At 30.8% G+C, this 16,045-nt stretch overlaps 1 protein-coding gene across 1 annotated transcript; it reads right to left on the reverse strand.

Annotated features, from left to right (window-relative positions):
* Positions 1-417: 417 nt before the first annotated feature.
* LOC127709590 (uncharacterized) lies at positions 418-14,554 on the reverse strand. Its single transcript, XM_052215192.1, has 12 exons — positions 14,550-14,554; positions 12,776-12,881; positions 11,843-12,016; positions 10,000-10,223; positions 9,534-9,639; positions 8,898-9,071; positions 7,746-7,854; positions 6,321-6,499; positions 4,911-5,102; positions 2,961-3,084; positions 2,073-2,195; positions 418-551 (listed from the first exon to the last, which is right to left on the reverse strand). The coding sequence occupies exons 1-12, from the start codon at positions 14,552-14,554 to the stop codon at positions 418-420; spliced, it is 1,650 nt and encodes a 549-aa protein (XP_052071152.1).
* Between the last annotated feature and the right edge of the window lie 1,491 nt (positions 14,555-16,045).

Consider the following 16,045-nt stretch of genomic DNA (forward strand, 5'->3'; position numbering starts at 1 on the left):
GGTAACTTCTATGATGTATCAATATCAAGTACTAATTCAATCTAATGCCCACATTATCTACATCTGCTACTTTTGATCGTTAAATTACATGTTAATTTGTCTTACAGCATCTGTAATTACATGTAAGTGTCATATTAACATCAATTTCTGTATTCTATATAGTAATTGTCTTTACAGCTTCAATAGTTTTATAGTGACGAAAACTGCTTTGTATATCTTTAACTCAATAGATTCATCAGGATCTCTCAAAGCCTTACTCCTGGTTTAGAAGTGTAATCCCTTAACTTAAGTCATTTTATCCAAGACTTATCTCTCAAATACTTAACTTCATTTAATTTATTTTAATAAGAATCTTACTAATTCTATCTTATAAATATCTTGTTACATTGTTTAACATTCTTCGCTATGCCTATCAATTTATTTCCCAGTTTTAACCATTTTCCTTGTTAATTCTGCCACAAGTTTTTTGTTTAAATTCATAAACGTTCTATGTCTAACAACCTCTGCCATATGATTCTGCATAAAAAGTTCACACACATCTTTCATGTTATCTGAAATCATAAATCAAGTATTTAAATGATTGATTGATTGATTGTTGTTTGTTTTTCATCCAGTGGTGTTTCTCATTTAAATTGTTGCCTCAATCTAATGATGGAAGTAATAACTTTGTATTTATGTACTAGAGAAAATAAAAGAACAGCATTTAAATTACCCCGGTCAATGCAAATATTTTTCTGCCCAAGAGAAATAACTCCAATTTGTAGGTGTGAGATCACTAACAGTGCATTGCTTAATATAATTTTTGTTTCCAAGTGGCATAATAACCAACTGTAAAAACAGATGATCAGCACTGATTATCCAACTAGTCTAAAAACTTGCAAAAATAAACCTTTGATAAGGATTTCATAAAAGTCTGACAAAAAAATTAGGCGTAAGAGTTCTTACTATGCAATATTCTTGATAAACACCATTATGATATTCTTTTTTTTGACCTTTTGATCTATGTCGCTTCACACATTGCAGGCAGAGTTGCCTCGATGTTAAAGAAGCACAGATTGTAATTCCACTGTGGAAGGACAAAAATTTGCTACACAAATAAGCAGATCAGACATTATTACGCTAACTTTGAGATGCAGTAATACATACTGGTTGCTATGATGTTCTTAAAATATTCCATCCAATTCTTCTTTGTAATTCTTGCTGTAAAAAGTTTTTGGCTTCAAATTATTTTCCATAAATTCAAAGAACAGATGTTTGATTGTGATTTAAAAATTCAGGCATCAACTTATGACAGCTTTTGGCCCGTTCCTTTTTAAAAATTCATTTGAACCCAAAATAAGACTATGAAAATTGAGCTCTGAAGCATACAATTCTTGCCAGATTTTTATGAAATTGATATCAAAGTTTTTTTTATCAGCATTGAATTTGGAAATCAGTGCCAATCAACTATTTTTAGAGGAGTTCTGTCCCTTGGAAATATAAATTATATGGTATATCGCATTGTAAGTGATCTGAAGCCTACATTTTTTTGTAGGATTTTTTGTGTTGAGGAAAGCAAGACATAGTTGATGCTTTGACAGCCGCGACGGCAGAGGATGCATCAACAATTATTGAGTTTTCTGCAGAAGTCAGTTTGATAGGAACTACTTGTGATAGATCAATGATATTTTCTTTAAAGTTGCATTAACATCAGTACATATCACTTCGACAACTATTTCGAGGCCCTGCCCCCTAAGTTAGGGTCCAGCGACTTTCAATTAATGAGCAATTTTCAATGTTAAGTTTTCTGCTCAAGTTAGTTTGATAGAATATACTTGTGATAGATCAATGATACTTTCTATAAAGTTGCATTACTATCAGTACATATCAGTTTGACAACTATTCTAAGGCCCTGCCCCCTAGGTCAAGGTCCAGCGACTTTCAATTATTAAGCAATTTTCAATGTTAAGTTTTCTGTTTAAACTAGTTTTATAAGAACTACTTCTGATAGATCAATGATATTTTCTATAAGTTGCATAAATGATATCTATGTGATCATCACGTTCAACAGAAAGATGTCTTCATGGACTTACCACTAACAGGAAGTCCGTATATCACATTTTGATAAATATCTATAACATTGTCTATTGTTAATGAAGTATTCAGTTGTAAGATAGCCAGCGCCTTTAAACCATCCATAGCAAATCTATCAGCAACTAAAAACAAGGTAAATTAGGATTACATAATATACACCAAATGTTGTAAGTTATTCTGTGAAATTGAGGGAGTGAATATAAATTACTAAGTATGATTTTTATTTTATTTGTGTTTAATAGACTTGTGTAATGTATACAAAGTTGGATATTTAATATTTTCATGACTCTGAAATAGTTAGATTTTAATATGTAAATATAATTCTAAGGGAACAACCATTTAACTTCAAGGTGGGGGGGGGGGATTATGGTTTTTTCCTAAAAAAATATTCTGATCCCAATTTGATGAAAAAAAAACTGTGGTCAAGCAGATGACAAAAAAAAAATATTCTGAATCCAGATTTTCCCCATGCCTTAAAGTGTTAAATTTTGAAAAAAAATAATTTGATTGATAGCGTCGAAAAACTAAAAAAAAATGTTTGCGCTTTGCACAAAAAAAAATTTCTGACTCAGACAAAAAAAAATAACCCTCCCTTGAAGTTAAATGGTTGCTCCCTAATACAATCTCAAGAAAGAAAATGAACTGTAAGATTTAATGGAAGTTTATCAATCATTTTAAGCTTCTTTTTTACACATAGCTTTCTGCCTATCATTATCATTATAAAAAAACTTGTTATAAAAAGATTTTTTTTATGGAATGTGAATCTTTAGTGAAGTGTTTAATACTCGATTGTAGGCAAATTGATATATTTATATTTCTAATCAATAACATTACTTTCTAATATATCATAGTAAAAGCTGTAAGGTAAGTATATATCCTTAACTTACTTCTCCAGACATGTGGCAGAACATGTGGTGAACAAAATGGTCGAATTCTGTTTGTGTATACATAATGTAATACAACAGCAAATACTCCTGGCTCCACATCCTTCAGTTTTATTGGTGACTGAGCCTAAATTGACCAAATAAATAGGGTTATAACATTTAAATTTATCATTCTGTTTCAAATATTAGCAAAAATAAGTATATGTCAATTATACCTCTTTCATGACAGGCATGTCTGATAGCATGTATAGGCATGTCTGATGGAATGTATAGGCATGTCTGATAGCATGTATAGGCATGTCTGATAGCATGTATAGGCATGTCTGATAGCATGTATAGGCATGTCTGATAGCATGTGTAGGCATGTCTGATAGCATGTGTAGGCATGTCTGATAGCATGTACAGGAATGTCTGATAGCATGTATAGGCATGTCTGATAGCATGTATATGAATAAAATTATGATGTGATACCCCTTTAGGTTTACCTTCTAAAATAACTTTCAATTTACCTTCACAAGAAATAATACTTTTCAATTGAAAGAAATTCTCGTGGGTTCTTGAAAAAACATCTTCAACACTCACACAAAAATAAAGTAAAGAACTCAATTAAAAAATTATCATCAGGCAATGGTCAATTTATTTGACTTGACCTTGAATGACTTTTTATTTTTCATTTATAAAGAAGACCTAAGAGTCTCTCTGTGAATGGTCCTTTAGGCCAGTTTTTTTTTATTATCTGTTTAACGAGATCCGCCAACTCCAATTACCCGATTTCATAATAAAAATAGAAGAAGTGCTTTTTACTTTTATTTTTATTTTTCCCGCCAACTGTTACGAAATCCTCAGAACAAAAATAAAATATGTGGTTTACGATACCCGCTTTCGTCATCAGTAATATTTAATTTTTACCAAGTCGATGAAACAGCAATTTCAAAGTAAAGAAATTAAAGGCATAAACGATTTATGACTTCAAAAAAGAGGTTAAAGCATTGATTTTTTAAGCTGGTGGCATGTTTTTTCATAAAAACAATTTGTTTAAAACCACTTTCGCCGATACTTGTTACACGAGAGAGTACATCAAATCATTCTAACTTTAGGCTAAATAAGTTATTACTTCATTTGAACTTGATGATATTAGCCTGAAGTAAATTTGTAATCCATGTATTGCATTAAAAACGTCATATTCCTTTCCAAAAAGCGTATCAAACATCGTTTATTTTTGTAAAGTTTTCTTTGACATTTAAATTATTGGGTATATTTTTAAAGAACTACGGATTGGATTCCGGATTTCATCGGAAGCGGACCCGCTATGACTGAAATCTGGATTCTTGCGATAATGACTACGGACGCATGAATGGCACTGCTGACAGACAAAAATTGATCCCAAAAGGAAAAATTACCATTAGATATTTTTGATTAATGTTTATATTTCCTTTTTAATGCATTGTTTCAATTTATAAGTTAATGTTGCTCAACCATGTCTATTACACTAATATAAAATAATTATATTATTTCCAAGCTTGACGGTTAAATGAATATATCTTTTTAATGAAAAATAATTAATTTCATGAACATGATAACAGAGTAGTTTTTTTAATTGAATTGTATATACAGTATAAACATGTAACATACATATATATAGTGTATATGCAGGGAGGTTGATATATTTGCCTGGTGCATATGCATGGATCTAAATTAGAGGACATACAGAAACAAAAGATATTTTTTATGTTCATATTAATAGAAGGTTAATATACTGGTCTGTTTTCATTTCATTGTTCTTGTATTTTGATAAATTCTGAAAAAAAAAAAAAATGGTTTTATTTTTATTTTTAGTGTCGACTGGACCAACTTTGCACTTTTATTATTTTTTTTTTTCGTCCCCTCGACCCTAATTTTTACAAATTTTCTCGTTAAACAGATAAAAAAAGTCTGGCCTTACAAGAGCTATACCTGGGTTTGTTGTTGGTTGTGATATTGAGCTGGTCCAGGCACTAGTCCAGACACTGGTCCAGAGGGCATCTCAGGTTGGTATTGAGTTACAGAGTCATAAGATGGAGGTGCATTACACATCTGTTCAGGTTGGTACACTTCTTCAGATGGCAGGGGAGGGGCAGTTGGTTGTGTTGTTCCTTGTCCACGAGCCTAGAGAAAGATAAAAATTATACTCATACATGTATATATATCAGTACTCTAATTTTCAGCTTAGTGATACTTTATTTTCTTGCTGTCTTTGGGGTTAGTTATTATGACACAGTGAATAAAGGCAATCATGCATAGTAGGATCACCCTTTAAATGAATTTGTTAATTATTTTTGTAGATCATAAGAGCGAAATTAAAAAAAATATCTACAAATAGTCTAAAAATTAGTATATATAGAAACAGATTCTTCTGCCACTTCTTGTATGATCATAATCCCACCACTTTCAACAGTTAAATTTCTATCATTTAAAACACTAGGCAATCCTGGTGTATGGTCTTCAGTGGCTGAGAGGTATGTAGTTCATCTACAGCGATCACTAGCCTATCAACTTTAAGGTTGTGAGTTCAAACTCCTCTCATATTGAGGTGTGTTTGACTCCTATCTTAATTGACAAGGATTGCCAGTCTTCCTTCGAAGGTCAGTGGTTTTCTGTGGCTTCTTCCACCAATAAAAACTGGCCTTCATGATACACCAAAGAGCACTGAAAGTGGTAAAAAACACCAACAAACAACCCTGATGTATGTTTTTCTATTAACCTATTGTTATTTCTCTTGATAATGATTAAAAAAGAGGGAAGAGTGAGTACTAAAAAAACCCTATTTTAATACAGCATCATTTAGGTGTGTCTATAGTCTAGTTCAGAAAACTTAATCAGCAGTGGTTATCTTTTATTATATTATGGTGTTTTTCAATTAATAGATTTCCGTGTTGACAACAAATCTGGAGTAGTCTCTTTTAAATTTATTCACAACCCTCCTTGAATCTAGGTTATTCCGAGTTTGACATATGGTATAGTCACACTTATCTTTTATTGTTGGGGACAGTAGTTTGTACACCTATCAATGTTTTGTTTTAGGCTATAAAGTGGTGTTTGGTAGCTTGAATACCATTTTCCTTACTCTAGATGTCTATTGGTTTTTTTTTGTGTTGTCTTATTTAAATTAATTTAGAACTTGTCTAGACTCTGGACAATTTATGGCTCACTGACCTATGTTACTTGCACCTGTATTTGTTCCAGACAGAATGTTGACCTCTAGACGTCTTTTGTGCACTTATTTTATTGTTGGGTTGTTTTCTCATTGATGAATTCCCACATATATCATTCATTCTTTTCTAAAGTTATCTAAATCTTCCTTACAATTTTGATATCAATTCTTACCCTTGAACCATTTTCTTCAAAATGAATCATAGCCCTGAAGTACTCAGATCTGACACACAAGATGGCTCTGTGAGCAAGGAATTTAACTCCATTTACATCAAACTGGATATCACTAAACACTGAACTATTGACAAGTTTGGCTAAATCATTTGTGATATCATTTGGTGCTGGTGGGATGTCTAAAATAAATCAGTTGGTTTTAAATAATATATGACATTATACATGTATAATGAATCACACAAAGTCTACATTCATTTATAGAAATCTAAAGAAATTATTTAGTTTTCCATTGGCTTCTGACTAGATAATAATGAAGTGATTTTTTTTCAACAGTTTAAATAGGGTGCATCTGAAGAACAAAAGAAATGTACTGTTAATGTGCTTGTCTATTATTTCATAAAACTTGTAATGTTAAAAAATGAACATGTATACAACCAGTTCAAATTCAAAGACATCTGAAAAATGTCTATGGATAAAAAAAATATTCCTTTCAATCTTCTGTACTGTAAGTTGAAAAGTAAACTTATGGTCCTATACTATGGCCACAAATGGTGTAACTATTTTCATAATAATGAAGGGACACAGGGGGGAATCAAAATGGAAAATGTAGTACAAAAATTTAATCTGTCAGAAACAAATAAAACACCTATAAAACTATAGATTATGTCAGATTTGTAAGCAATGAAGGGTAAATTGTCAAATTTGTATAATAAAGCAATCATGACAAAAATCTTGAATGAAAAGGAGGACTATCATCAATAAATTATAGCATGTTCCAAAAATCCTTTAATTGTGTCAAATTTTCATTAGCATCAATAAAAAAATTTTGTTTGACAAAAGAAAAAAAATTCTGTCCGTATGTTGTAAACGTAATTTTGGGTCATGATCATAATTCAGTGATAAGATAAACTCTAATGTATTTAACAGGATACTTTGTTTAACATTCTCTAGACAATTTACAGCTTTAGGAATGAAGAAATTGCTTTGGAGTTGAAAAAAGAAGTTCATTTGTGTAAAATAGTTTTTTTTGAAAATTGGTATGCAGATTGTTTTTTTTTATTTCTTTGTTTCTTTTGGAAATCAAGATAAATTGTAATTCTATGTTATCATGAAAGTCAAAAGAAATAATAATGATTGAGAATTTTTTAAAACTTTCGTGTCTGTTTATAATCTAGATCATTTTTTCCAAATGGCTCATGCAAATGCACAGCTTAAAAAAAAACATATGTAATAAAAAACAATAACATGCATGAGTTGAAAATTTTATTGAATATTAAATTGACCATAGAATACCAATTAATAAATAAATTTTTATTACTTAATTATAATCAAGTATCCTTTCCAGTTTATTTCAAAAGTCCTCAGATCTAGATGTTCTAGACACTTTTTGAATGAACTCAGATTAGATTGCTTTAACTTACTTACCAAAATTGAACTTAGTTCCTGAGATTTTGATGGCATCAATTTCCACCCATGATCCAGATACAGTACAATCAACATTAATTCTCAGTGCGTTACATCGAAAATTCAATTTCTGTAGAAATAACAAAAAGATAAGTTGTGCATGTACATAAATACGAGTATCTGGTATTTCACGCTTTTGTTATATTTTGCATTATATAAAGTAATAGAATAAAACCCTAAATGCGTTTACATAACAAAAAGTGATGCTTGCTATTTTTCTTTCACAAAAGCCTTGATAGGTAATCTTCAAATCAATACGAAAATAATAACCCTCTAGTCTTAAAAAAAAAGCCATTCTAAATTGACCATAAATAGCACCACAATGATGTCCCAGATTACAACACTAAAATCTTTAGAAGATCACAATTCGGAAAATGAATGGATCAAAACCATTTCTAAAGACATTAGGAAAGTAACTATCATGTCCTGCCTTATAAACATTCTGTCTACAGCTTTATTATCAAACAAAACAACCAATCCTTCAAACTTAAGTTGAGTAATATTCAGTAAAACTTTCAGTTCAAATGAACAGATGGAAGGAAGAACATATAGACTGATAGACTAAATGGATGCAGTAAAACACCAGCTGAGACTTTTTCAAACAAGGTCCTTAAAATGCTCTATTGAAATTTGTATTTCTAACATAGCAGATATTTTTCCAGGTCCAGGAATATATAATTCAACAACATCATAACATTAATATATATTTTTTTTATAAGTGAATGAAAACATTACTAGTACTTTTCACTTTGTCAACAGGTTTGTTAGATATATAAACTATTTATTTATTACTTTTCTCCATGGTATGATTTGTGGTGCTAGAGTTATTTGTGGTTATGTTACTCAGCTAAGTGAAAAACAGATTTAACACATTATCCTTCCTTCTTATTGAACTTTTCAGGAATTTTACACAGTCCTTAAGGAGGACAGTTAATTGGTACATAAAACTTTGATCAAGCTTAAACAACTGTTAGTATTAACAGGTCTTTGCTCACTACTGATTAAACACTAGCAATTAACTGTCCAGTTTATATTCAACTCAGGTTGATTCCATATTGTCCCTTTTAGTTTCTACTAAAGTCTAAATTTAAAGCAAAATGTTTGAAATTCTACCTGAAATGATGGTGAAAATATCCTACTGCTGTTCTGACAGATTGCTCTTGATGTCTCCCACACCGTACACCACTCTCCATTTGGACGTTTGGCTAAAATTTTCTTCACTGCTCCTGCATGATATGTCTCATAAATATCTATTTTTTCTATGAAAATCTTTTCTGCAAATTCTACCTAAAACAGGAAACGAACAATATCAATAATATTTTTGAACATTTAGGGAAATTAAGTTTCTTTTAGTGTTTAATGTTTAACAGTCTGAAATGAAACGTACATGTCCAAAATTTGAATAACGATAGATCCAGTAAAAATTGCCACACATACCAGATGAGGATCCAGGATTTTAAAAAAGGGGGCCCACAAACTAGGCAACGTTAGGTGTGGAACATGTTAAAAGTCTACACATAAGCATATATGTAGCTCCATAAGAGGGTCCCGAGCCCCCTGCACCCCCCTCCCCCACAAAAAAAAATCCCTTCATGCATACAACATAATCAAGATGCAGGATCATTTTATCACTGTTGCCAAAAATTTGTATGTATCTCTACAGACAACATAAAAATTCTTAATACTGTCAAATATACTTTTAAACCACAACAATTTTTAAAATCATTTATACTGATATATGAAATTTACCTCAACAAACTGATTAGCATCTAAGGTCCCCTGGGCCCATGATCCTGATATATCACCATACTTTGGATAGACTCTTGGTTCTCCAGCAATACAAGATGCAGGCCAGCTGACAAATTAAAAATACTCATGACAAACATACCTTCAAATACAAACTAAAAATTACAAATTAAACAGCCTAAAAAACAAACTGGAAGGCATATCATTTTACCATCCAAAGTTGAACAGCCACAGTTATTGCAGAAAGGCATACATTATAGCAAAATGAAATGCTTCAGGAAATACAATTATAGTACTATAGTAATAACAATGTAATTTTATTGTCTTCATACCACAGTACTTAAATTAACAATGGCTGATCATAACTAGTAGCAACATAAGCTAAAAGTTATGTTTTTATGTATATTTTTCTTAAAATAATAAAGATTATTACAATGAAACTTGAATGTATTGTAATTAAATAACTTACGAATTATCATCATATTGGGAAGAATAGTTAACAACTCTGGATACCCACTGGTCAACATTGTTTGGGTTATGCACTGATTGGTTATTGATAACTGGTGAAGGTGCTGTTTGGTTGTGAGGATATGGTACTGTTCCAGTAATCTTTATAGCATCAATTTCCACCCATGATTTTGATGCTGTACAGTCTATATTAATCCTCAAAACCTTACATAGAAATGAAAGTCTCTGAAAAATTCAAGAAACATTAAAAGCTGTTGTTATATATTAAAATTTAAAATTATGAACATACATTTAATTAATTAAAGAACATATGTGAGCACACTCACATACCCCACGCCCCCACATTAATTGTCACTGGGCAAACAAAATCTCACCAGATTCCTGAGTTCAAAGACTCATAACTCCTACAAAAGTCAACTGTTAAAACTTTCTTGTGGATATCGCATCTGCATAATATCTCCTTATTATCTACAAAGTTTAATAAAATTCTGATTTGTGGTTATAGAGGAGTTGCGATGACAAACTGTTGCAGTAGTTTATTGAGGCCATAATTCTAAGTTCAAAACTCCTAGGAAAAAAAATTGAAACCTAATTTCCTGTTGATATGCACATCTACATAGTATGTCCTTATTATATACATAGTTTCATGAAATTCCGTTGTGTGGTTTCAGAGGAGTTGCGATGACAAACTGTTGCACTAGTATATTAAGACCAAAATTCTAAGGTCAAAGGGGCATAACTCATAGAAAAAAAATTTAATCATAATTTCCTGTCGATATGCACATCTGCATAGTATGTCCTTATTATCTACATAGTTTCATGAAATTCTGTTGTGTGGTTTCAGAGGAGTTGTGATGACAATCTGTTGCAGTAGTATAAGTTCAAAGGGTCATAACTCAGAAAAAAAATTGAATCATAATTTCATGTCGATATGCACATCTACATATTATGTCCTTGTTATCTACAAAGTTTAATGAAATTCTGTTTTGTGGTTTCAGAGGAGTTGCAATAACAAGAATTGGACTGATGGACAGACTGACTGACAGGTCAAAAACATTATACCCTACGGAACTTTGTTCCATGGGTATAATTATGTGCATGTAAATTTTGTGATTTAAGAGAGTTGTATTAATTTGTCAGAGGACAGTTGATATCATGCTCTTGTAATAATTTCTTACTTTCTTAACTATTAGAAATGTGCATTATGCTGGAGTTCTTGAATTGAAGAATTGATTATGTTAATGAAATACAATTAAGTTATCCGTTCAAGATTTGTATGGTCTGTCCAACATTCATTTACAAAAAATCTATCATTTCATTAAAATAACTTCTTTTTGTGAACACTGAGGTTGCAGTCAAAAACAAATATATTTAAAATGTTCTTGCAACTGGTCAATTCAAAGAATTTTATCTACACTACCGCTATTTATATATTGAAATCAATACTACTCAGCTTGCTTTCTTTGAGTTTATCTTAGATTTGACAATCTTGGTTTTAAAACTGGACATTTCTTGTTAAACAGTTCTGTGTAAAATCTAATTACAAGCAGAAGAAAAAAGACATGCATCATCCTATTTCTGTTGTAAAGTCTTTCAATAAAAGATGACATAGATTTATCTTATATCTTATTGACTTAAAAAAACACTGGTTAGAATACAATTTGATTTCAAACTGATTTCGTAGTTTTTAAAGTTTTTTTTTATAAAATGGATTAAATAATTTTCAAATTTCAAATCAAAATTAACATTTTGTAAAATTTTGAAAGTTACCTGATATAAAATGAAAATCTTTAACAACTTATATCATACACACGAATTTAAAGGTACATATATAAGCATACTACCTTTAAATCTGGTGAAAATATTCTGCTGCGGTTCATGTTGGTGACTGATTTTGTGTTCCATATAACTTCATAATTATTGTTTGGTTTCCTAGCAGAAATTGTTTTTACAGCCCCAGCATGGTAGGTTTCATATATTTCTATCTTTTGAATGTAGATTTCTTGGTCAAATTCCACCTAAAATTTTATAAAATAAACTGTTGATATATGTCTCGCCTGAATGTAATTTGATAGTAAAATGCAAATGGTGATTTTATAATGGCAATACTTTAACATGTTAACTATGCACAACATCCCAAATCAAAGAACTTTAACTAAAGGCGCAGGGCAAAAAGTATCAGTGGAAATGGGATATACCAATCCTAATACAACTTTATACCAGCTATCACCACAGTCAATGAACCATGGTGGAGGGATTGAGCCCAATAATCTCAATGGAAATAAGATATGCCAATGCAAATACACCATATAAAAAATATCCTCATTCTCTATAAAAAAAAAAAAAAGGTTACTGTATATTTGGCATTCAAGAAAAAGGATAACTCTTTTCACCTCACAGCAAGCTTAACAGGATGCCCTCTTAACAAGAATACAATTAAACTATTAAGGAATTAAAATTTGTTTGAAAACAAAATATATCTAACAAAAATATGTAATTAAAGAATGAAAATTCTAAAGTGGTCAAGCTTATCATATTATTGATATAAATATCTTAAAACAGTTAAATTATCACTGATAAAGAAAACATTAATGAATACATAACATATGAATATATACTGCCTTTATATTTGTATCATGGGCAACAATACTACCACAGTACTGACAACACTCAATGTATAAGTATTCAATGTGATGGCTTTCCATATACAAATTAAGGAGTTGTTGAAATACTGAAGTTTTATCTGTACCATAAAAAAAATTCAGGTTTTGCCATACCTCAATAAACTGTTTTGAATCTTTTTGTCCTTGGGCCCATGCTCCAGGAATATCACCATATTTTGGGTATACTCTAGGTTTACCTATTATACTATCAGCTGCCCAACTGAAAGGAAATACATTAACCAATAAAGTTTTTGTCGTTTTACATGCAATATCAATATGCAAAAAAGAATAAAACAAGATATGGGCAACATCAATGAGACAGAGAGACCTGTCACCAAGATAACTAAAATATACATCTAGGGGTTTATTCCCAGTTACCTAACCTTAAGGTCTTTTCCAATGACACATTTTATGACAAACTCTAAATTTTAAAAAGTATGGACAAGATGTGAATAAAGAACAAAATTCCCTTAAGGCACAATATGGCCTTTGATTTCAAATTTATCATAAAATATCAAAAAGGCCACAATAATGGTTCTTAAATGGATCTATTTCAAAAGTTTTAATGCTCAAGCTAAAAAAATCTATTTACAAAAGTATGTTATACTGGCTACAAAGTCATCACATTTTGGAGATAACTGGAGATATTGTCAAAATATTATGATTTTGTGCCTTTTTCAGGCTTATAACCTTAGGGAAAAGCTTAGCCTAAACCTACAATCCAAAATATTCTGTAACCAAAAGGTGTCAAGATTTATATTTAACCCATTGATATAATAGTTATCTGGATCAGGGATTGAGCACTACCAAAGTTAATTAGGCTAAAAAAAATTATAGTATTTTGGCTTGATAAATAAAAATTGCACTCTTAGGCCCAATCTTATCCCTTCATGAATTTCTCCTTTAAAAGAATACTGAATTAAACACGTAACTCTAAATAGACATAAACAATTAAAACAGCCAAAACCACTCACTTGAGACAGGTAAAAATTAAACAAGTGTCAGAATTAAAGTGATTGTACTCTTTAATATATATTTAATATAATTTCTCATATTTTATGAGGTTTCATCAAAAAGTTCATATCTTTTACTTTTATAAATGAGATAGCTTATAAATCAAAGTGTTTGTTTAAACATTGAATTACAATGGAACACTTTTTGGTAATATTTGGAATTGAATTGGAGTTATCTTTCCTTGTCCATAATTGCACTTGAACTTGAGTTTTTATTTTGTTTTTTTTTTAGAACAGATAGATTCAAGCACAATGCAGAACTTCCAAATTTTTAATAAAATAATTATCTTAACAAGTATGGTGACATGCATTATATACATATCATTTTGTAACTTGAATATCTGAGTATATATATCACTAATCAATTGCTTGACATGGGTATGGAGATGATCTTCATCTCAATGCATAATTGTGTTTGAACTCTCAAAGGTAGAGATGAGGCTTTAAAGATATATCGTTATTAAGCTAATATTTAAGTGTTTTGATAGTTGCATTTCATGCAAACTTCACCCAAAAATGGATGTTATAAATAATATATCTTGAACATTGAATAAATACAAATATTAAGTGCCATAGACATAAATGCGCGTGTTTCCGTTATAACACCTTCATGTACGGTACCTATTTTGCAATTTTTCTCACCAGATAAAAATTTTCATATTTACTTTAATATTGCCTTAAGCATGATATTTGAAGTTATGATCTTTAATAAATTAAGGCATATGTAGGACCTTAAGTTTTCATATATCGGTATGTAAAGCAACGCATATATTTAGTTATGTTCTATTAATGGATGATGTTCCATCATGAAAACAATAGCAATTTCTTTAATATCCAAATCACAATGTCATGCATGTTGAATCTGCAGACAGTACCACATTCTATACAACAACACAAAGTTACACAATGTAATGTCAGATCTCACTACAACAGTCCATGTAAAAGTTCTTACATGGACTACTGTAGTTAAATTATCACATAGATTATTAAAATGAAATCATTAAAACAGAATAAGATCATTACATGATGGACTCCAATATAGCATCAAAGTCATTAAAGACAATATGAAATTATAGGTGCAGAATAAATACAGTTATAAAATTGAGAATGGAAATGGGGAATGTGTCAGAGACAACAACCCGACCATAGAGCAGACAACAGCTGAAGGCCACCAATGGGTTTTCAATGCAGCGAGAAACTCCCGCACCCGGAGGCGTCCTTCCGCTGGCCCCTCTATAGTTAGTATAGATACCTGAAACTGATACTTTAATCATGAGCTATTGCCTATCAATTTCGGTCATTCACCATCTTTATTGATCAAAACAGGCTGCATGTATTGGATATGTAATACATTTGTACTTACTTCCCACTGTCATACTGTGATGAATAACTGATCACACGGGAAACCCACTGTTCTTTAAGTTCTCCAGTCATTGTTGTTTGCATTACTGTTTCACTACAAATATCAGTGAATTTAACAAATTTGTATATGATATGAGATGGAACAAGAATGTGTCCATAGTACATGGATGCCTCACTCGCACTATCATTTTCTATGTTCAGTGGACCGTGAATGTGGGGTCAAAACTCTAAATTGGCATTAAAATAAGAAAGATCATATCAAAGGGAACATGTGTACTAAGTTTCAAGTTGATTGGACTTCAACTTCATCAAGAACTACCTTGACCAAAAACTTTAATCTGAAGCGACCAAAAACTTTAACCTGAAGCGGGACAGATGGACGAACAGACGGACGGACAAACGAAAGGACGCACAGGCCGAAAAACATAATGCCCCTAGGTGGGGCATAAAAATATTGCATGTTCTTTTGTAGTGATGGTAAGCCTATTTTTAAAGAATCTAAGAAAAGTGTAATATAAAAGTCCTGTATCTTTTGGTATAAAGGAAATAAAATCTACGTCACATTTCAATGAATAAATGGGATGCTTTCATTGTCCATTAAATAGGAACAGCATCTGTTAGAAATTATTTATAAGTTATACCTGTAGTTTAATCAGATAATCTTGGTTTTCAAGATATCCATAGTAAAATTCTTTATTTACAGTGATTTTCTATGCACATAAAATTTTGAAAAAAGTGAATTATATTGTCCGATATTGATAATTCAAAATTAATCTGATAACTAATTTAAAACCCCAAAACTGATTTAAATTACCCAAAAAGTTTACTTATATGGTTCAATACTGCTTGTATTAATGATAAATCCAATCTTTATTGCAAAATTACACCCATAAGGGTCAAGCAATGACAAATAAAGTACTTACATACAAGAATACAACATAATAAAGACTATAATTTTGAGATAAATGTCACTTTTAATCCAAGTACAATTTAACTTTTGGAATACCAT

Source organism: Mytilus californianus, unplaced genomic scaffold, assembly GCF_021869535.1.
Source record: "Mytilus californianus isolate M0D057914Y unplaced genomic scaffold, xbMytCali1.0.p SCAF_7, whole genome shotgun sequence".
NCBI classification, from domain to species: Eukaryota; Metazoa; Mollusca; class Bivalvia; order Mytilida; family Mytilidae; genus Mytilus; species Mytilus californianus.

Bases quoted from the DNA above. Each gene is read 5' to 3' on its own strand.
- LOC127709590 (XM_052215192.1), bottom strand. The intron at 9,072-9,533 runs GTAAATTTCATA...TTCCTGTTTTAG, and splicing joins ATGCTAATCAGTTTGTTGAG to GTAGAATTTGCAGAAAAGAT. The intron at 2,196-2,960 runs GTAAGTTAAGGA...CCTTGTTTTTAG, and splicing joins TCTGCCACATGTCTGGAGAA to TTGCTGATAGATTTGCTATG.